Below are 21815 nucleotides of genomic sequence, written 5' to 3' on the forward strand. Positions count from 1 at the left end.
GGGAAAAGGACAGGGCTTGCATAAAGAAACCAGGCAGACACATCTGGAGACAGCAAAACAGGAGTCTCAGTCTTCCTGGGACACCAGAGGAAATGCAATGAATCCCTTGGATAGCCCTTCCCCTTTTGCCACATCCCTTCCTGCAACCAAACACTGCCTAATTGGAGCATCTTCCCAGGACAAGAAACTTAAAGTCATTTTTTTTTTTAATTAGAATTTCACGGTTTGGATTTCTGTTTTGCAGTAAATCAATTAGCATGGTAGACAACAGTCCATGGGATGAGAGCTCAGCATTCAGCAAATAAATGCATTTCCCCTTCTTTCTTTTCAGCTCCTTTGTGACCAGTAGAGCTCACTGTACATTATTGGTGCTTTATACAGGCCTGGGCTAATCCTTTTTTTTTTTTACTTCTGGATTTCACAAGGTGAAATTTTGGTTCTGATTTGGCCTTATTCTGTGCCTGGGAAGACCTCCCCACAAATCTCAGCCCTGCTGCCAGGAGCAGCTATCGCAGGGCTCCAGCAGAGGGGGAGAGAGGACCGCTGGTGCCTCCATCACGGCCATCAATGAGAAATTGAAGAAAAATGCAGTATTATCAATCCCTGTGTTCAAAAAAAAGCTCACTTTCTTTTCCAGGATGGGATGAAGTGCAGCTCAGTTGAGACCAATGTATGTGTCCATGGGGCTCGTTCTCAAGTTCTGTGGCAAGCTCACCTATAGCAGTCAAAAAGTGAATGTAAATGTTTTCTCGTGTTCCAGGGTTTTTATCCACCCAAGTTTTACTGTTGTCTCCAATCCCACAAACACTTCAGTGCATGCTTCTTTTTAAGTGCTCTAAGTCACAGACTTGTCCCTGTGTTTAAGGCCTCTCGTGCTGGCGGCTCCAAACCCACTGAGAGTCATGAGTGCTGGCAATGGGGCCATGATGGCCATCTGGTCCTTAAAAGGACCATTCCTATACATCTCACAGCCACTGGGTCAGTAACTGGGATGCCTGTTCCACCAGCACACAGTGACACAGAGCACTGTTGGCCTCTCTCAAAGCACTGCCTCACCACCAGTCCAAAGTCAGTGTGAAACAGCAGGGCTTGCAAGGGCAGAGCTCCAATCCCTGGGCACAATCTCTTGATCTCGCCTTACTGAACATCTCTGTAACCTCCTCACCTTGCAACAATCTCTATTTAAAGAAAAACTGAAGACCTGAACTCTGAAAGAAAAGATGCTCCACACTCATGCCTAGGGAAACATGAAAGCAAACAGCACGTGGCAGGTGATAGCCACATCTCCTAAAGCATGACAGCAGGGAACTGAGTACAGTGTGCAGAACAGAATGACAGAATCATAGAATTGAGTTGGAAGGGACCCTTAAAGGCCACCTAGTTCAACTGCCCTGCACTGAACAGGGTCACCTACAGCTCCATCAGTTGCTCAGAGCCCACCCAGCCTTGGGTGTCTCCAGGGATGAGGCACCCACCACAATATAAAGCAGGACTCTGTCATTTGATGGTCACCAACCCTATTTGAATTTACAGTATTGCATGAAAAATGCCCTACAAAAAATAGAATATTGGCATAGAAAATGTTAATGCTTCTGAGTATCTGTATCCCGCTCAGCAGATCTGAGTGGGCACCCTCCAAATGAGAATATTCTATGATTGTATGGATGTATTAAAGCTAAAACATTGCACATTAGAAGGCACAAGTGCTAAATCACTAAACAACAAAATTCTTGTAATATAACCGCCCTAGAGCCAGACTCATGCAAACAGACACACCACCAGAAGTGCTGTTCAGACGCTGTTTAGCAGATCAATGCATTTTGCAGGCAGAAATTAACTCCCCTTGCAGCAGTTAATACACTGAAGTGGATCAAAGTCCCGTACTGTGTTTGGCAAGGAAATGATGCATTCCTGCATCCTGGGTGTGGGATGTGTGGCAGCATGTCCAGCTACATGCTGAGCTCATGTGACCCTGATTTTATGTGCGTGAGGATTTAAAATGAGAAGTTGCTTGTCTTCTGAGGAGATGTTGGTAGTGGAGTTTTTCTGCAGCAACAGGAATGGCCACGAAGTGCCTGATGCCATGCTCACCCTGCCTTTGACTCCTCTTGCAGTGCTGCAGCTCCCAGCCTGCTGCCATCCCCTATTTCCCATCCTCCAGAATATGATGGAGCAGCTATCAACAGCACTTCCAGCACTGCAAGCCAGAGGTTTCGAGTTTTAATCCAGGCTCAGAGACAGGAATCCAACATGCATTTTAGACAAGCTAAATTCATAATGTTATAAATGGATCTATAATTTATGTATACATATAATATAGTTTATAGAACACAACACCTTTGGGAACGGTTCTTTTATTCCACCTCTAACGTGGACTGCGTTGTTTGCAGCTTAAATCTCTCCAATGCCTCCCCTCCAACCACCAGTGAGGAATTGTTGCTGTGCCTGCTTGCACAAAGCAGCCTGGCATTTCATCTGGGAGACAGTCCACTAATAACTTTCTTTATATATTATATATATATGGCCTATTTCTGATGCCAGTATCAGAAAAGATATAACACTCCAACAGCCCTGCTGGGTGATGGGGAGGAGTTTGATGGTGCAAGTCAGCCCACTCTATTGAAGGATGGCAGAAATTTGGAAGGAAGATCAGACCAATGCCAGGATGGATGATGATGCACAGGATGGACAATGGGGTCCAACCCACCTGACTTTGTAAGTACTGCTAAAACCTTGCCCTGTCCTCCTGTCCTAGCGACTCAAAAGGGTGCAATGTAGAACAAGGAGACAACAGTGGGGCACACCTTAGCCAGTTTTAATCCCCCGCCTTTCTCCCAGCAAAAGCAATTTAGGTTTGATATAAAGACTAAAACTTTGAGTTCTTCCTGTGTAGGCAGAGAAAGGACAAAGACTTTCTGAACTCATCAGAAGTGCTTTACCAAGTAAGGATTACATTAACATACTCTTGAAGGTCACAAAAAGGCAATTCTCATTGCAGTTGACTACACAGTTTACCCATGTGCTACATTTCTTCTTGTTTAGTGAAGACAAGCCCCAGGACCATTCTGAGCTCTAATTATATTAAAATAACACGGTAAGAGGTCCTTTTATTTTGATGATTTACAACGCCAGCTATTGAAATGTGCTTTGCAATTATTTTGGGAAATACACAGAGTGACACTTCTCTCCCAGTCTTCCATGGGCAGAAGACAATTCACTGTCTGCTTAATAGCTATAATAGCTCAAGACCAGATTCTCCTACAATAATTACACTTTCTCTCAAATTTATTGAAGTTAAAGCTTGCAATCATCTGCTGGGAACACTTCATTTATGCATGAAGTATCTCAGCCTACTTAAGCAAAAGAAAAGCAGGGAGATATGGGTGCTTGTTCAAATACTAAAGCCTCCATAGAAAACTTTAATTTTTATTAACATCTAATAATGTTACAGATTCCTTATGTATTTTTTGTGCCTGCCCAGTAGTCCTCAGAGGATAATTTTGAAAGCTATGTGCAACCTTGAGGCAACGGGTATGGGGCAACTTGGGCTAGAGCATGACCAAGAGGCTTTCCAATGGCAATTTTAAATTTCTTCTGACACATAAAAGCCAAATACTCTTATCTTATGACAGTTTTCTTAATAATGAGTAACCCTGCTTCGTGTGGTGTTACTGTCTTATACCTGTGCACACGCACATCCACCAGTTCCATGCTGAGACACCAACCAGCTACAAGCATTAGTTGACAGATGGGATCACACAGCAATTGGGAGAGCACATATTTCAGCCTTAAGGAACATCTCCCTTGCCCCAAATCACTTTAAAAAAAATTTAGGCTCTTGTGCTGCAGTGCCTGTATAAGAACATCCAAAAGCTGTTCTGGTCCAGATGGATAGGACAAGGGGGAATGGTTTTAAACTGAGACAGGGGAGGTTTAGGTTAGATATCAGGAAGAAGTTTTGCACTCAGAGGGTGGTGAAGCACTGGAACAGGTTGCCCAAGGAGGTTGTGTATGCCCCATCCCTGGAGACATTCAAGGCCAGGCTGGATGCGGCTCTGGGCAGCCTGGTCTGCTCGTTGGTGACCCTGCACGTAGCAGGGGGGTTGAAACTGAGAAGAATCTTTATGGTCTTTCTTAACCCAGGCCATTCTATGATTCTATGATAACTCCCCATCAGCTTTGGACATGAGATGATACATTATGGGGATGGCAGTAGGCAAAAGCTCAATAGACAATGGTGTATCCAAATGGCACATGCTACTAATAACATAATTCTGAATTAACCTTCAATTCTCCATGCTGGGAAACCTCTCCCTCGGCAGAGTAGATGAACCAAAACTGGAAATGAGTTTCCTCCTTCAAGTGAACTGAACAGCAAACACCCTGCCCCAGTAGGGCTTGACTGACTATCAGACAGTTCACTATATTCCCTTATCATAAAGTTGGGTATTTCCAAAAGGAGAAAGGCCCCTGGGATACATCCCAATTCTCTGCAATTTGGTCAGTGCCATTGTCAATGATTTACCAACACATTTCAGAGCTCGATGGGCTCCAGGCTTTTTCCAGCAGCACCAGCCCCACAGACTCCTGAAGCCTCAAGAATTTGCTTGCAGCTAATTTAAAGCAAACATTTACATATGGAAAAACAATGTGGTGGAGCCTGTGCCAGGTTTCTCCCTTGATTCTCACTATATGCTCGCTGTCTATAACAGCACGTTGGGCCACAGCTGCAGCATGCGGGGAGCCGGCGGCGGTGCCTGCCCAGAGGTAAGCTTGCTTCCATCCAGCTTTGCATACAGGAATTAGTGGCCAGTCAGTCAGCCCATCAATTCCATCCCGACTTGAGGCATGTGCACACCGCTCTCTCTGTAAACAGCTACCAGGAAAAGAAAATATACATATATATTGGCTGTTCTCCAAGCACGAGCTCGGCATCGTAATTCCTTCTTATATGTACTGCTTGCACAATGGTTTTTCTTTCACAGATGACAATTAAGCCTTCTTTAAACTTCCTTACTAAAGTCGCCGTATCATTTTTCGTCACTTGGATTTAATTCCCTTTTTCACAGGAAAATTTACAAGGGAACATTTTTCATAACTTTCCTCACTGTAATTATTTTGCATTTGACTCGATTCCAATCCAAGCCAGATTCCTGTTTCTCTAGTTTTTCCTCTGAACAATTATTAACCTATAGGAGCGTCACTTAAGCGTTGAAGGAAAAGAGTAAACAAGTTACTTTTCCTAAAGCTACAGTGTTATAATGGCAGAACTATTTTTTTTTTTTCCTACAGCTGTTAATTTCAGGCTTGTTCTAAAGGCAAATATGATTTAGAAGGATCAAAAAGGGTATCAGTGATAATTGGAACGTGGAGACAAGGAGAAGGCAGAAAGGAAAGAAAATCATGGTAGTGATACACTTAATTATGAAGGCTTATTCTGATAATCCTTCCTGAAAATGAACAAAGACGAGATTTTTGATGTTTGATGAACTTATCAAACAAGGCAGAATAATGAAGAGGTAAATGTAAAATCCGATCGAAGGTGAACCAATTAAGCACTTGGTGAAGTGCTGAAGGACACAGCCCACAAATCCTCCTGACAGAGCCAGGAGGCATCGACAGCAGCACCATCTCCAGCACAGGGTCTTTCTGCAGGCTCCCTGTTCTCCTAAGGGCACAGCAGGTTTGATCCCTCCCATCACCCATCATCCCTAACCCTAACCATGGTGCCAATTTAGTGGGCTCACTGATTAATCTCCAAAGTGCTCCCAGCTCCACTAATTATCAGTATTTCTCTTTGGACTGCAGTCTCATAAGTGAAACAGACTGCTCATTAGTTAATCACTAACATCACGATAATAATGTTTTGACTCGGAATAACCCCTCAAAATGCTTTGAAGGCTGTGGCAAACTCAGAGTCGCATCATTACACCAGGGATTTCTTCTCAAGACAAAGAAAGGCATTATAAAAATAAAGGTTGTAGGATTTGAGGCAGAAACACAGAGATCACAAAGACTGGGCTGGGTGGCAAGACAAATATTTTCTTGCTGTTATACAGCACTATTCAGTGTGTGCGCAGAGACTCTGATCCAAAGACTATCGTGATGCATTACTTCTGCCATTTCCCATTTTTATACCTTCCTTTAATTTCCCCCTCCCCCACATACAGAAGGCATGCGTTTCCTTTTAGAAATCATCAGCCAACAAATCCTCATGGTCAGAACAGCTTTGTGCCTTGCCACCCAGTGCCACTGGTGCAGCCATTCTTGCTACCACACACAGCATCTGAGCCTGAGGTCAAACCTGTTTGCCAAAATACTGACCGTAGGTTCAGAACTGTGTTAAAAGAGAAGTGAAATCAATAGATTTCAGACCAAGGTGGCAAGAATAACTATTCCCTGATTTTGTGATGTGCTCCTCAGGAGAAAGCCTATTGGAAAGGGTTGGTTGCCTTCTTGCAGGAGAGAAGGCAATCAGTGCCAGCTTCCTATTTCATAGGAAACAAGTTCCTATTGGAAGAACAAGCAGTTCTTATTCATAAAGCTCATCTTCAAAGCCCTCAGAACACTGTCTCTCCCTTTCCTTAGAAGAAGCAGCAGAGCTGTAAGTTCTCCAGCTCCTGTCGACTGTCAGCTGAGCCAGTGGTCGGAATGGACTGATTGCTTCCCTTGCCAAGGGAGAAAAGTAAGTCTCCACTGTAATGTATTCATTTATCTTCAGATGTGCGTGTATTGAGGACGTACACACATTAATTATACATATGATACATATTCATCATCCTGCAGCATCTGTAAACTCACCCAAACATGATGGAGGTGCTCCTCTTGTAGAGAGGCTCTTGCTTTGGTGTAAACTAGCAATAAATTTAAGACAGCAGAGCTGCAGAACACCAAATCAAAGCAAGAGGTGGAAGAACTAGGCCAGAATATTTGGCCAAGGCTTTCTCCCTTTTCAATTTCAGAATTAATTATGGATCCCCTGGTTCTTAATTCAGATATTCTAATGAGAAGAAATTCAAAGCAACCTTCATTCATCAGTTCCTGTTCTCAAATTCTGACATCATTCCAGATGCCTTCATAATTCAAGTCTTCATTTTCAAATACCTGACATAATTTTGCTTTCTAATGAGTTCATAGCCCCATATTTTTGTTCCTTGCTTTCAATCTGGAAATGATTTGGCTCTTCTCATCGCCCAGGTTTAAAAGCAGAAATCCTCATTAATAACCCATTAGAAACATCTCAGGATCAGTGCTGTAATTTGTGTCTATGTCCACCTGAGGGAAACAAGTTAGATGTTCCTCTGTTGTGCAGCACCGGCATCGGACGTTGCTGCAGCCAGCAATGTTTGGAGGGCAGCGCTGTGAGGGGCCCCTCTGGGATGAGCAAAGCTGCAGTGCTGGGAAGAGCTGTGCCAGAGCTCCAAGCTGTGGGAATGACTTCCAGTGCAAGGAGACCGGTGAGTAAATTGGGCTCAAACTCCAGCCAAAGGTTTTGGATGGGCAGAGCAGAAACCCATCCGTGTTATGTTTCACCTATTACCAGTATTGCCCACTAACCATATCTCCCAGTGCCACATCCCCACAGTTCTGGAACACCTCCAGGGACAGTGACTCCACCACCTCCTTGGGCAGCCTGTGATCACTCTTTCAGAGAAGTTTTTTACCCAACCTGAACCACCCAGGGCACAACTTAAAGCCATTCCCTCTCATCCTCTCAAATACATACCAGCTCTCAGCTAAAGCAGGTCAACATTGCTTCATCTACAGCGCCAGCTCTCTCCATGACTGCCACATCAAGGCTTTCTCCTCACCCCCAAAAAACAAGAATTCTTTCAAGCTGCAGTTCCTGCAAACATTCATTCTTGAGCTATAATCATTGCTATAAGCTCCTGATGGAAGAGCGAAGTGTTTACCACATAGCATAGCTTGTGGCACTGAAATCTAGTTGCCAAATAGCGAAGTAAATGCAAAAAGGGTTTCTGAAGGTGGAAAAACAATTCTGTGTGCACTCTAGGTCGCTGTATTAAACGGCATCTCGTGTGCAATGGCAATACAGACTGCAGAGATGGGTCTGATGAGAATGACTGTGAAAACGAGGATACTGAACGCCCCTGTGACAATCTGTTCCCCATCCCAGGGTCTGAAAAAGCAGCACGAGGGTGAGTAATTAATCAACAGCTGCCACTTCAGCAACCAAAACAGGGCTGTTTATATTGCCCTTCCTTAATAAGAGCAGTGCTCCATGAACTGATACTACACCATGCAAAACCCAAAGGGAAGTACCAGCCCTATGTTACCATGGGTAGCAGCGTGGAAGTCTGGAGGGTTCAGCACAGCTTTTCTTTCCAGTTCTTCTCAGGTTTATTACCAGAGCTTGCCTCAGCCACTCTGTACTTCTTTACTATTCTCTGGGTCCAGATAACTTACAGCTTTCTCCAGTCCAAAAGAGCAAATACTAAAGGAAACAGTAGATATTGGAAGTGCAGCATTCTGCAGAGAGAATATCTAACTCCAGGATTTAGGACTTTGAAGCAGAGAGTCAGAGCAGAGAGCCTGAGCACCAGATGATGATAAGCTGGAGAAAGTACTTCTATGCATGAAAAAGTTTTATTCTATTATGCTTTTTCTTTGTTGTTGTTGTTGTTGTTACAAACATAAAGAAAAAAGTCTAGAATGAATTTTAAGTCAAGTTGTCTATTCTGGCACTTTTGCCCTAGACCTCGTGTTTTAAGCATGATGCTACTTAGTACCATTTGGAGAACATGAGCTACTATACGACAGCGTAGCCATTCATTGGGCAATTCTCCAACCTGTTTGACCCGACGCTCTGGAGTCAATGAGAAAAATGCTCAGTGTATCCAAAGTTCTTGGTGACCTACGTTAATTTGCTCTGAGCACCGCATTCGATACTGCTTTGATTTGTTTCCTCTGCAGAATGCACACAAGCAATAGCACTGTCTTGTTCTTACGGGTGATTCCCTGTCGTGAGGAGCGATGCTGCTGTCTGGTTTGAATAATGCTTTCATTTTGAGCCACTGGAATCCCACCTGTTACTTAATATTCCCAGTAATTCAGAGGGCAGCACTGTGATGGCTTGGGAGCAGGAACAGGGAGGTGTATGGCAATAAGTGATTAACTTAGCAGAGCAATAGGAGACTTCAAGTCCAGGGAGGATGCTAACTCCATTGAAAAAAACAAAAATGAGACCACTACTAAAGGCAGGAGATGAAATTAAGATAGGCAACAGTTACAGTGAAGCCAGGAAATATTTTGAGATGCACCAGGTCACAAAAGGTTCACTGGGACTGGAGGAATCCCAGTACTTGGGACTTCCACAACTGTACTCACAGGGATGGACTGTATAACTTCACTGACAGCTATCTCTGGCATCTGAGTGCAAACCAGTGTCTTGGAAATGAAATGGCTGTTTGCCTTCAGTTAGCTTTGGGAAGGAGAGAGCATAGAGAAAACAGACTCAGCTCTCAGATGATGGTTGCTGCTTAAGGTCCAGGTTGGATATAAGGATGGATACATGAGGCATCATGAGGACAGAAATCGCGACAGATTCAGCTGGAAAAAAAAAAAAACAGGGGTTAACAATAACTTTCTGAATGGTATTTCTTTTGAAAGATACAACATCCTTACACAAGAGGAGAAAAGGTACATATATGACCCTAAATTTCTGGGAAGCCACTGTGAATCTGTCTACAATGGGGAGTGGAGGGCACTGAGGTATGATGCTGCGTGTGAACGCCTGTACTACGGAGATGATGAGAAGTATTTCCTCAAGCCTTACAACTTCCACGTATACCAATTCCTGGTAAGTACTCAGGGGGTCAAATTTGGCAGTATTTCTTCAGCTAAAAAGCCAAACTTGTTGCAAAGATACTACGCACATTATATGAGAGGAGACAATTCACTGCATGCTGTCTTTCAAATTACCTTCGTCCAGCTGTCCCCAAGACAATAGACAACTGGTGATAGAAGAGCAGTTTCATGGCACATCAAGGCACTGATGTGCTTTACCATCCAGGCATCCACATTTCTTATTCTACTCTAGTCAAAGCCAAGATAATTCTTTTTTCCTTTCTAAATTCTGAGTTTTGCTATTAATGACCTGTAGAGATTGCAGAAGCCACTTGCCTCCTCAGGTATGAAGCTGACCATATGTAAAATGGGAACAATGCTAGCAATTCAATCCTTGGAAGCATTGAAGTCCTTGGAATGGCTAAAAGAAACAGTCTGAAATCTGAGGGTGATACTATGGCCACCAGCTCAGAGAGGGGCAATGTTCCCCATATATTGCAAGTCCCATATATACACTGTCTTCAGAGACACTGGGGTCTAGGAAGACACTCATAGCCCATGGAGATGTCTTTTTTCAGCATTTGTAATTTATCTGGCTTTTTATAGAGATGCAAGTGGCAGAGCCTGAGCTCAGCAGGGCTGCTGAGTTCCACACGCCAGCAAAGCAGAGCTGTCATGGAAAAGGTCACTTCTCTAAAACGTGGTCAGAACAATGTTTATTTTCTAACTTGGCCCTCATAAGTGGAGGGATTACTGCTGTTGAATCTTTTCCCTAAGTAAATTCCTCCTGAAGCAGGCTGGAGTGAAAGAAAAAAAACCACTCAAAACAGTCAGAATTTGGTAGAGCTGCAAGGATATGGAGGGAGAGTTTTTAAAATGGAAAGTGTCAAGCTGGCTTGATAGGCACCATTAGCAGCTTTGACTCTGATGGCATTGCTTTTGGTGGTTAAACACAAGCCATTTCCCTGCACGTGGACAGATGAAGCAAGATGTGTGGCTTTATCTGCATTTCCCACACGCTTCCAAATTAAATGGCACGTGGCTGCATTCTTTATTCTGCTCTCATTGATCAGGAGCATCACTGGATTCAACAGAGGTATGAGCAACTCCTTGAAGAAATAGGGAAAGATTAAAAAGGGAACTGCATGAGAAATTAATGTGTGCTCCTTCCACCTTAGGCTCACGCTGACTCTGGTTTCTCTTCTGAGTTTTACGATGATTCAAAAGATCTGATTGATGCCCTCAAAAGTAATAAATTCAAAGGAGGGGGCTTTACCTTTGGGATTGGCCCTAAAAAAATAGATTTCAAACTGAACCTCGGCTTCACCTTATCACGTGGCAAAGGATCCCTGAAGAATTTCACGGAATATACTGCAAAGGTAAAAAAATAAAAGACAGCAATGCACACACTCCAGTCATCTCATCTGTGCGTTGCATGGTCTGGTTGTAACTTCTTCCTGATTATTCTCTTAATTACTTTTTTTTTTTTAAACACATAGCAACTGTACCTTCATTTGTTCATATAATTGCAAATATGTATCGTTAGCAATCCTGTTTGTTGTTCTTATAACATTTTAGAAAACAGAGAGGAAGAATGAAATTGAATTACTAAATACCACAAGACGTCACCCCACCCCATCCTGTTTCATGGCTACATTAAGCACATATTAAAAAAAATTCAAGAAATAACAATGAGGAAGGAAGAAATACCAAGATGTTGATCAAAACAGTAGTCCTTGGGGAATGATCTCCACTAGAAAATATATCTTGTTCTAATTAATACAAGCTGCCTTACGAGAGGCAAATGCACTATTCTTGAAGAGAGGTTCAAGCAACATGATGAAAATAAGAGCTTCCAATAATAAGGCTTATTTCTCACAAGCTTTTCTCATTTTGGTCTAGCTGTGACACTTTCTTCCCCCATCTAATAACATGAATGCTACTATCTCCCACATATACTATGCCTTCTCTCCTCTTCTTTCTTGGCTGCTGATAGCAAACTATAAAGAATAATTATTTTGATAGCGTTCTGAGTTGAAAAGCCCTTAATCTGCTTGAAATTGGCACCACTAGAGCATTTACTGAGCACTCATCTAGATTCACTTGCAGCTGAACAATGATCTGTTATGGGAGGAATCATTTAAGGGGCTGTTTCTGTTGCACTGGCATCCTGTCTGAGGCAACAATTGGTCTGGAGGAGGAGCCACGGATATGTTGTTAGATCCAATATGTTTTTAGGTTAGTAAATACTCCCCTCCCAGACAGGGTATCCTCCTGTAGCCTCATCAAGGTTGTCAAAATACAAAAGGAAATAACAAAAATAGAAATAGCAGAAATAGAGGATGAGGAAGAATCTTGCAGAGCTCAGCACATCAAAAAAAACAAACCTACAAACCATCCGATCTATTATGCTGCCCTCCACCTCACACAGCCACACAACAATGAGACATGGAAAAAAAATTAAAATTACCCTGATTTCGTTTAAATTTTGACTGCTTTCAAACCTACAACACATACTGGCAGTCATACTCAGGTTTTTCTCCGCAAACTGGAGAACTAGGAATGACCTTCTCTCCCCCAGCCCCTCCACGAATACTGATTGTCAGCTCCTTTCTACTTGCAGAACGTTGGATTTATTAGAATTGCGACCAAGGTGCAGACGGCCCGTTTCAAGATGAGAAGGAACAACATAGTTTTGGATGAAGATATGCTCATCTCCCTGCGGGAGCTTCCAGATACCTACAACTATGGCATGTACGCCAAATTCATCAATGACTATGGCACCCATTTCATGACATCTGGCACAATGGGAGGCGATCTTGAGTACATCCTCGTTGTTAACAAAGAAGAAATGAGACGAAAAGGTTAGAATGACACAAGCACTTCTCACAGCTTTCTGCTCTAAACCAGGCATTTAACAACCTGGAGATCATGGAATAGGTCCAGTCCACCATCTGGTGGCTCCTGAGTGGGTGGGTGCTCATTAGCAGCCAGCTGGGAAAAGAGAGCCTATTTCTCATCACAAGATAGACATACGTCCACCAAAAATCCCCAAAATGCAGTAGTGCTGGGTTTGAGTACCACATGTTCTTCACAAGATACCACTTGACGCATAGCAGAGAAGCTTTATTGTCACAAAGTGTTCTTCCTGATCTCATTTTAGAAGAAATCTGAGTGAAGTTTTTTTGTAGTTTAATAAGTAATCTGAGTATCTTTTTTCTCTGTTTTTCCACTGTCACTTGCCAGTCTTCTCTAAACTTCTCCTATTGCTTAGGGTCTTAGTTCTGGCCACCTTATGGATGCTTAAGGACTGCAAACTCATTCAAAGTAAAAAAAAATAAAAAAATAAAAAAAATGAGAGCCCACTGACACTTTCACATCCTAAAAATGAGGGCTTCAAATTCCTGCAAATGGAAATAACCCATTGCACTTGGCAATACCTCAGTCATCTTACTCTGGCTAGTGTCATATCCAAAGACTACCAGAGCTCTGTCAGCTCCAGTTCTCAACAAATTAGAGCATACAAGGCTGGAGAGCTGTACCTCTAAATCTCATTTAATGAAATATCCACTGCAGAAATCTAGACTGTAGAAATAGCCATTGCCAGAAAGCCAAAGCCTAACACTCTACCTAATCAAAAACATAAGATGCAGAACAACAGTAACATGGTACCATGGAGTACGCTGAACAGATGGCCAACTTTTGCAAAGGTGACAATCGTGCAACAGATCCAGCTTTACCTAAATATCCCCACTCTCCTCTGCTGAGGGTACCTATGCCCCTATGGGAATTCAGGTCAAAATAAATTTGAATTTGGACAGCAGGTGCAAATTGCTGAAATTACATCAGTTTCCATGGTTCTGCATTCCAGTCTGAAACGCTTTGGTACCACCAGCACTAGAATAACTACATACTGCATAGCTAGCATTAACCATGCCATCTTTCTGCAAGAAATTACCCGTTTAGAGATTTTTCTCTGAATTCCTCAACTGGCAGTGTTTGGAAACATAATGCCTCTTCAAATCATTCATTCACTTTGAAGAGTGAGGGACGTAGAAGCGAACAGTCTTGGCAAGCAAGTCGTCAGGAAATAGACTGCCAAATTCAGAGGAAGAATTAATCAAGCACACGTGGATGGAGGCTATTATTTTACTGTATCTCGTGCTTATTATGTATCTGAGGAGTATATTTATTGCTACAAGATGCCCTCTTTTAGGGAAGAAGGATGCTGAAGTTCAGCAAAAGACAAAAATGTGCCCCAGTAGAGATGTAATTTTCATTCTAATGGGGCACATTTGTGTAATTTTCATCTAACTCAGATTCTGCTAGAAAGGCCACATTTATCAAATCAACAGCACTCTGTATCATACGATGTAGACCCAGAAGGACCACCTGCAGTGGCTGATAAGCCACCGTGCAAAGCCATGAGGAAAACAACCTCTCTATTGGTGATCACCGCCATGCTTGCTTGAAGGCTGTATTTGCAAGAGGATTTATTCAACTCCCCTGAGGGATGGTCAGGATCAGGGTATAAGCTCTCAAATCTTGAAAACCATGGCTTCCAAAAATGAGCTTGAAGCTGAGTTCCTACAGGGCTGAGCAGCACAACTCCTGCTTTAGATCCACCCATACATCCTGAGAATCCAACCAGCCCAGGAAGATACACATTAAATGCTTTGGAAGAGAAAATGATTGTTTTGTTTTTGTGGACAGGTGACTGAGCCAGTCATGCCCAGGAAATAAAATCCCTAAGGCTGAGCTCTGCTTAAATGAGAAATATCTGGTGGTCACTGAGCCAACTAGACATAAGCATGAGCTATATTTCAAGCATCTGAGAAACCTGAATTTTGATAATGAAGTCACCTCCTGAATTAAGACACCCACGAATAGACCACAACCAACTTGTACACAGCTCAGGACTGCAGTTTTGCAACCAGACCCAGCACTAGCTTTCACTAGCAAGGGCTTCCTTCTATGAACACGGCCACAAGTGAACTAAACAAATGCTCGTGTCAGAGTAAGGTCCCTTGTTGCTCTGCCATCAATATTTTTCATTACTTTTTTAAAAATAGATTGTTATGACTCTATTATTTAGCTGAAAATAGCATAATGTGTTCCCACATTACAAGAACATTTATGGGAGAAACATTACGTGCAGAGTAAATTAGAAAGAGTCTTCAGATATTCTGATTAATTCAAAACAAAGCAGTAAATCTCGAGCACATTCAACTATTGCAAATTACATAACATAAAAAACTATCAGGGCTCCTCCCTCAAGTGCCAATATTTTCTATGACCATCTTTTTGCAATGATAACCACTTTGCATTTATCAAGACCTGATCTTGCTGCAACCAATAGCAAATTGTATTGACAGACTCTTGCTGTACATAATTATTCAACAGGAACCATAGCAAATCAATTAACCAGGGCATTCCTCGAGTTTAATTTTACGGCCCTCCAACACTAAGATGAGCAATCGCTCACGGTGCTTTGGGTGAGTGAACTTTACCCACTGCACTTACAACTGTTGAACACTTTACTACAAGTAACCGTGCATCATCCATTTGATCTTCCTCAAGGGCTCCATTTTGCATGGAGATGTAATTCCCCATGAAGACTTCAGAGTGCTTCACAGGAATGTCACTTCAGGCATAGGACTTGAAGTCCCCTTCCTAGGGCACTGAGCACATACATGAAGACACCCAGCAACCCCACACCCTGCACAACTCCCCACCTCCCCATTAGGATGTAGGGGAGGGAAGAAGAACACAACTAGCTTTTACTCATGTTTTAAAGGCAAGCAAGACAGTGTGCTGCTCCCTAGTACAAGGCAAAGATCAGGCTCAACTGGAGCCTAAATCATTAAACCACTAAGTCACAATACACAAATCCTGCCAAGAAGAGCAGGATGTCTGACAAAAGGAGCATCGTGAAAATTACCTATTGCTTACAACACCCATATTAATTGAAATGAAAAGATTTCTTAACTAATCCAAAAGACAGCCTTACATTTGCAGCAGACTGAAGCATACACACGAAACTATGCCATATGAAATATGCACATTGCTTACCTTAGTGAAACCACCTCATTAGTCTGCTTCTCCCCTCTGCAGTCACTTCATGGGTCTCCAGTTACAGATTTGGGTGATGTATGTGGCAGCACTAGTAACAGCAGCATGCAATAGGGTTTTTGTAGCTTTCAGCAGACAGAGCTTTAGCAAGCAACTGCTGAAGGTGCTGCTTATACATTGGTCAGACCCTTAGTTTGGGAAAATTAGCAACAACCTGTTGATTTCAGCTGCTGTTCCCAGCTTTACTCTATTTATAAGTTAGTCCACAATAGGGGGAGGGAGGGAAATCCCCCTAAAAAACAATACAAAAAAAACCCAAAACAAACAAACCCACAAACAAGAACTACAAAATCTTTTCCATTTTAAATAAATAGGCCAAAGAAGGAAATACATGCTTGAAGCCTTGTGTTAAGATATTCTGTTTCTTTTAATAAGAAGGAAACCACTTACTGGTAAGGAAGTTTCCCTATCCACCTAATATAGCCCAATACACTCCAATAAATGCTTGGCTTTGCTACTGTGAGGCTGAAGGCTGTTCTCTGCCTGAAATAAGCCTGTGAGTAACAGGCAATGTAATTAGCTGACTATTTTCCTCATTGATGTGAAATACACAAGTGGGAAAATGAAAACCTTCCACTCAGTACTAATCACTGCATTTACTGTTTGCATTGTTGCTTCACAGACATCAGCTATGAAGAAGTAACCACCTGTTTTGGCCTCTCACTGGGTGTTTCAGCCACAAAGCTTATGCTGCATTGGGAAGCATCTGTGTCACTCTCTGTCTGCGGAAAGAAACAGCTTCTGAATGCTGGTATGGTGATGGGAAATAGTTGTCTGCTAAGATACAGCCCATGGGTCCATTCCTTTGTCACTGGGCCTGTGGATTAAGGTAGGGTTACAAGGTATAGAAGGTGTTCTGGTGCCATCCCAAGACACAGCTCAGACCCCAGGTGGGACAAAAGCATATTTGGGTCCCCCTTTCCAGGAGTGGGCACCTCTTGAAAGAAATTGAAGTAGTAGCATCTGGACAGAAATGTAAGTAGAGTGAACGGATGACTGGAGAGCTCCAGTCCTTTCAGACACCCCAGGGTGGGCAGTGATGAACCAGGGAGACATAAAAATCAGATCCAAGCCCCCATGCTCCCTTGGAAGTGGCTCCAGTCCCTCTGTAGATGTCCCATGTGTCACCAAACATGCAGGAGACTTTGTTGTGACCCATGGGGCCAATGCTGGACCAGAGATGGCAACAGTGGTGTCTATTGATTAAGTCAAAGCTGATCATAACAAGCAGAAAACCCCACTGATAGACAAGGAGATCTGCATCCATGCTAAGCAGACATAAAGGCCAGAGATGTGCTGCCTCTTTAGGTCTTACCAGCTTAGGGCATTTGCCAATGCTTAACTCATCACCAACCACTTTATAACAATGCAGAGGGTTCACCCTGCCGGTGCAGAAAGAAATGGAGCATCCTTTAATTTTGGGATTGCAGCACTGGTAGCGCACACTGAGAGTTCCTCCGATGATTGAAGTTTCTGGTGTAGATGTGGTAATTAAATATATGTGTGTTAGCTGACTTCTCAGATGCTGGGAGCAACAATCCAGTCGTGGAAGATATCATTGTCCGGATTAAAGGTGGAGATACCTCTTACAGTGCACGGCCCTTAAGCAGTTGGGATAGCAACACGTATCGGCGCTGGGGAAGGTCATTAAAATATAATCCAGCTATTATTGATTTTGAGGTAAGGCTTTCTGCAGTTGAAGAAACTCTGCCACTATAACGAATGAAAGTGTAGCCGAGCAGATCATTTTGTATTTTTATTGTGATCCCATCGCAGAACAAGATTAAATGTAATGGGCCACTGATCTAGTAACCTCTTATTCATTTCACAATGGGGAGTACATCTCCTCCTGGCAGCATCAGCAGGGAGGCAGACAAGGAGCTTAATGCTGGATTAGTGCCGAGTTAAGTTTGTGATGTGTCCCCAAACAGCTTCCCAGTGAGTGGCTCTCCATGGTTGCATCCATCCCTATTATTCTCACTAATGCTCCTGGCCTCCTGTATAGGCAGGATATTCATGGGGAACAGTTCACATTCTGCTTGCTTCAGAGCCACAGTGGTTCTAGCGAACCTATGCACGCCAGGGTAGGTATTGAATCATAGAATGGCCTGGGTTGAAAAGGACCACAATAATCATCCAGTTTCAACCCCCTGCTATGTGCAGGGTCGCCAACCAACAGACCAGGCTGCCCAGAGCCACATCCAGCCTGGCCTTGGATGCCTCCAGGGATGGGGCATCCACAGCCTCCTTGGGCAACCTGTTCCAGTGCCTCACCACCCTTTGTGTGAAAAATGTATTGCTATGGGCGCTTCCAGGAGTTAGAGCAGGAAAAACCACTTTCTCAGTGGGGTCCTATCTCTTCCCACGCTTTGCAGGGAGGGTTCATGGCCATAAAAATCAGCAAAGTTCTCACCCTCCCATTTTATTGGATGCTCTGTAAGATGGAAATTTCACTGAGGCATCCTACAGGGCTTCCTAGTGTGAAGGAAGGACCAGGGTCACAGCATGGATGCGCTGCCATAGCCATCCTTGCTGTCATTAGAAGGAAGTGCAGGAAGAGGGCCAAACAGTAAAAGAGAATTAGGTAGGTGGAAATGGGAATTACTTGCATTATTGTCAGGAAAGTGGGAATCTGCAAAGCCTTCTGGGCAGCACCCTGGTAGCAGAAAGGCCAGCTAAAGAGCAAGTGCTTTCAGTCACAGCTGAATGCATGCTTCAGGTTATTCACCTCTCTTCACCAATTCCCATCAATTCTGGGCAAAACTTACTGCAGTTTTCCAGTAAAACACATGCTGACCTCTCTGCTGGCTGCTTTGAGAGCTCAGCCATCGTTGTGCAACCAGCAGTGTTTCATGCTGCCAATAAGTGCCTGTGTCCACTATGGCAGCGCTTATCAGTAGCTCGCTTTCGTTTGTTAAACGAGTTTGTACAAATTTGACTAAGAGCTCTTCCCAAAGCTTTTCTGATCCTCCTCGCCCTGTGTGCCTTGTGCAATGAGATGATGCCCAGGACTTTCCTGGACTGGTGCCCTACCAGTTCTCAGCCAGATGCATGCTAGGCATATAGATATGTGTCCTCGCATCGGCCTTGAGCTTGTTGCTTTAAAGTTTCCTTTTGTTACTGGTGAAACTGGAAAGGCTGAGATTTTTCATGGATCCAGTTTCTAAACACAGCTGAATACCTAACACACCCCAAACAGCCCCTCAGGGCATTTCAAAAGGCAGAGCCCTGCCACCAATGTATGAGCCTGCTGCCCTTTGGCTAATCCCATCTATCCTATGGAGTAGGTTCAAAGCAGAAGGTGGGTTACAATTACAGCTGTCTACATCTGGATATTTTGATTAATCATACACAAGAATTGCATTTTGCTACCGGAAATACAAAAGCTTGCTATGCTTTTAAAGCTGTCGATGCCTTAGCATTAGTATCAAAGAGCAAGGTGTAGGCAGATAAAATTCTCAGTGTCTAGTTTTGATGATACCCACTGTCTGAAGCTCTCACCTAAATGTTTTGGTTCAAAAAAGCAAAAGGCGTGCAAGAACCTGACACTGTGGCAGCAGTAAGAAATCAATCAAACAACGGGCTTACTGGGCTGTTCTGATTTATCATTTGGATCCACATTGAAAAACCAAAGCATGTCAAAAGAAGCCATTCCCACACAGACCTCTAAGATGGGAAGAGTTTTGGACCAGTGGTTTCTCACTAGGTGCTATCAGTGGTGGTCACGTTTGCATCACATCCATGCAGCTGTCGAGGAAGACAAATGAGCTTTTTCTCAGCCTTGTCTTTACCCAGCAATCTCCCTGCTCTCTGCAGCACCTGAGTATGTGCCCAGCCGAAATCCCCAACCTTCATTCTTTATCTCTGCTCTGTGCAGCTGCAACCTATCCACGAAATCCTCCGCAGAAGTGATGCTGGCAACATGGAAACCAAACGGCAGCACCTGAAGCAGGCTTTGGATGAGTACCTGCTGGAGTTCAATGCCTGTCGCTGCGGGCCGTGCCAGAACAATGGTGAACCTGTCCTGGTGGGAGATGAGTGCTCATGCCAGTGCCGGTCTGGATACAGTGGCCCTGCCTGTGAGCAGGCTGAACACCAAGGTGAGATCCCAGTGTGCTGCCATCGAGGGGACAGGGCTGTCCATGCACGTGGTAAACCAACACAGGATCACAGAATATCCTGAGTTGGGGGGAATATCCCACAAAGATCACTGAGCCCAACTCCTGGCACCACATGGGACCACCTGAACCCTATGGTTGTGATGGGTGTCCCAGCTCTCCCTGAGCTCTGGCACCTTGGGGAACCCAACCCACCCAACCCTCCCTTGACGCAGCTCCATGCCATTCCTTTGGGTCCCCTCACTGTCCCAGGTTGCAGAGCTCAGTGCTGTCCATTTCCAGTGAGGAGCTATAAGGCTACCATGAGTCCTCCCCTCTGCTGACACACGCTGTTAAACAGAGCAGTTTCATCCAACAGAGCTCCAGGCCTTCAACCACCTGCTGGTAACTAGGGCCTCTCCATTGGAAAATCAGATTTGTGATAAGGAGTACAAGCAAAGTTCAGTAGATGATTTATGAAACTGAACTAAAAAGCATTGGCTCAATGACTCAAAAGTGGCACTTTTTTTTTTTTTTTTTTTTAAGAAAACCAGCAACATCAGGTTGGGTTGTCTCCAAATCCAAGGAACCCATTGCGCTCACACAAATTGCTCTGAACATCACAGCATCATTAAGGCTGGAAAAGCCCTCTCAGATCCCCAAACCCAACCCCAATGCACGCCCTATGTACCCACTGACAATGTCCCTCAGTGCCACATCTCCATGGTTCCTGGGCACCTCCAGAGATGGTGGCTCCTTGTTTTCAGCAATGAAGAGCTGACAGAACAGGACTTCCAGCTCATGGAAATGAAGCAGGTTTTTAGTTTCAAGAGTCATTTTAGAGCAAATGTGGTGTTTTTTTTTTTGTTGGTTTTATTGTTCTGTTTTTATAAAGATGAGTGTTTCAGATGGGAAGCCCAGCTTTTCATCCAGCTCTAAGTAAGAACACACAGATCCATTTTTATTGTTCAGATTAATAAAGTGCCCAAGTCAGAGATGAAGGCCAGCTGAGTAAATAAAACACGACAGTAAATGACAGCCATCAAGCACTCCCATCATTCAGAAGCATCGCTATAATCTATAGTATCGAACACACCTGACATCTCAGTTTGTACTGTAAAGAAAAAGCCTCAAACTGACCCATCTGCACAGGGACAGGTGGGCTTTTTGGGACAGCTCCATAACAGTGAGGCTGGGGGATACTTGCCCCTCTGCCTTTGCTTGGAGGTAGGGGAATTAACACAGAGAGCTGCTGGCAGCCCTTTGGGAAGTCAAACTGCAGCTCTTCAGTTGAGTCAAACATTATAATTTATGTCCTATGCTTTTCCAGGCACAGGGACAGATGGGCACTGGAGCTGCTGGTCATCCTGGACCCCATGCCAGTCGGGCTCACGGCACCGCAGCCGGCAGTGCACCAACCCAGCCCCGCAGCACGGAGGGGCACCTTGCATGGGGAGAGATAAGCAGAGCTCCTCCTGCTGAACCCAGCGTAGCTCCATAGGCACGAGGCACAAGGCTCTAAGTGCCACAGGTATGAAAATACATGTGTTAGAACTGTTTGCTTGCAGAAATGTCTACGTTTGCCTTTGGAAAACAAATTAAAAGCTCGCGATCCTTGCATTTTTATGCAGTTGGTATTGACATATGTACCATGAAACTTTTATAAGTTGGCACCGTCAGATTCTTACGTCTAGCATATTGGACAGGGCTGTGTCTTCAGCAAAGCCATATGCTGAGCTGCGTGGAGGAAGCTTAAGCCCAAAGACGTTCAAAGAGCCA

At 43.8% G+C, this 21815-nt stretch overlaps 1 protein-coding gene and 1 long non-coding RNA gene across 2 annotated transcripts; one reads left to right on the forward strand and one right to left on the reverse strand.

Annotated features, from left to right (window-relative positions):
* The first annotated feature begins 4555 nt into the window (after nucleotides 1-4555).
* Nucleotides 4556-21656, forward strand: C8A (complement C8 alpha chain). Its single transcript, XM_031604703.2, has 11 exons — nucleotides 4556-4767; nucleotides 6589-6685; nucleotides 7313-7457; nucleotides 8015-8159; nucleotides 9631-9820; nucleotides 10986-11186; nucleotides 12431-12671; nucleotides 16562-16690; nucleotides 17450-17619; nucleotides 19817-20039; nucleotides 21367-21656. The coding sequence occupies exons 1-11, from the start codon at nucleotides 4649-4651 to the stop codon at nucleotides 21516-21518; spliced, it is 1812 nt and encodes a 603-aa protein (XP_031460563.2). The 5' UTR covers nucleotides 4556-4648; the 3' UTR covers nucleotides 21519-21656.
* Nucleotides 8425-16078, reverse strand: LOC116236164 (uncharacterized). Its single transcript, XR_004168502.2, has 3 exons — nucleotides 15880-16078; nucleotides 11084-11178; nucleotides 8425-9570 (listed from the first exon to the last, which is right to left on the reverse strand). It is a non-coding gene; the product is annotated as an uncharacterized LOC116236164 (long non-coding RNA).
* Nucleotides 21657-21815: the final 159 nt, after the last annotated feature.

The sequence above is a fragment of the Phasianus colchicus genome, chromosome 9 (assembly GCF_987193195.1).
Source record: "Phasianus colchicus chromosome 9, bPhaCol1.hap1.1, whole genome shotgun sequence".
In the NCBI taxonomy this organism is placed as follows: Eukaryota; Metazoa; Chordata; class Aves; order Galliformes; family Phasianidae; genus Phasianus; species Phasianus colchicus.

What these genes read in the sequence shown, in the direction of transcription:
- C8A (XM_031604703.2), top strand. Translation starts at nt 4,649, where the DNA reads ATGTGGTGGAGCCTGTGCCAGGTTTCTCCCTTGATTCTCACTATATGC. An exon ending in TCTGAAAAAGCAGCACGAGG is followed by an intron (nt 8,160 to 9,630) that starts GTGAGTAATTAA and finishes TTCTTTTGAAAG; the next exon opens with ATACAACATCCTTACACAAG. An exon ending in TCCACGTATACCAATTCCTG is followed by an intron (nt 9,821 to 10,985) that starts GTAAGTACTCAG and finishes CTTCCACCTTAG; the next exon opens with GCTCACGCTGACTCTGGTTT.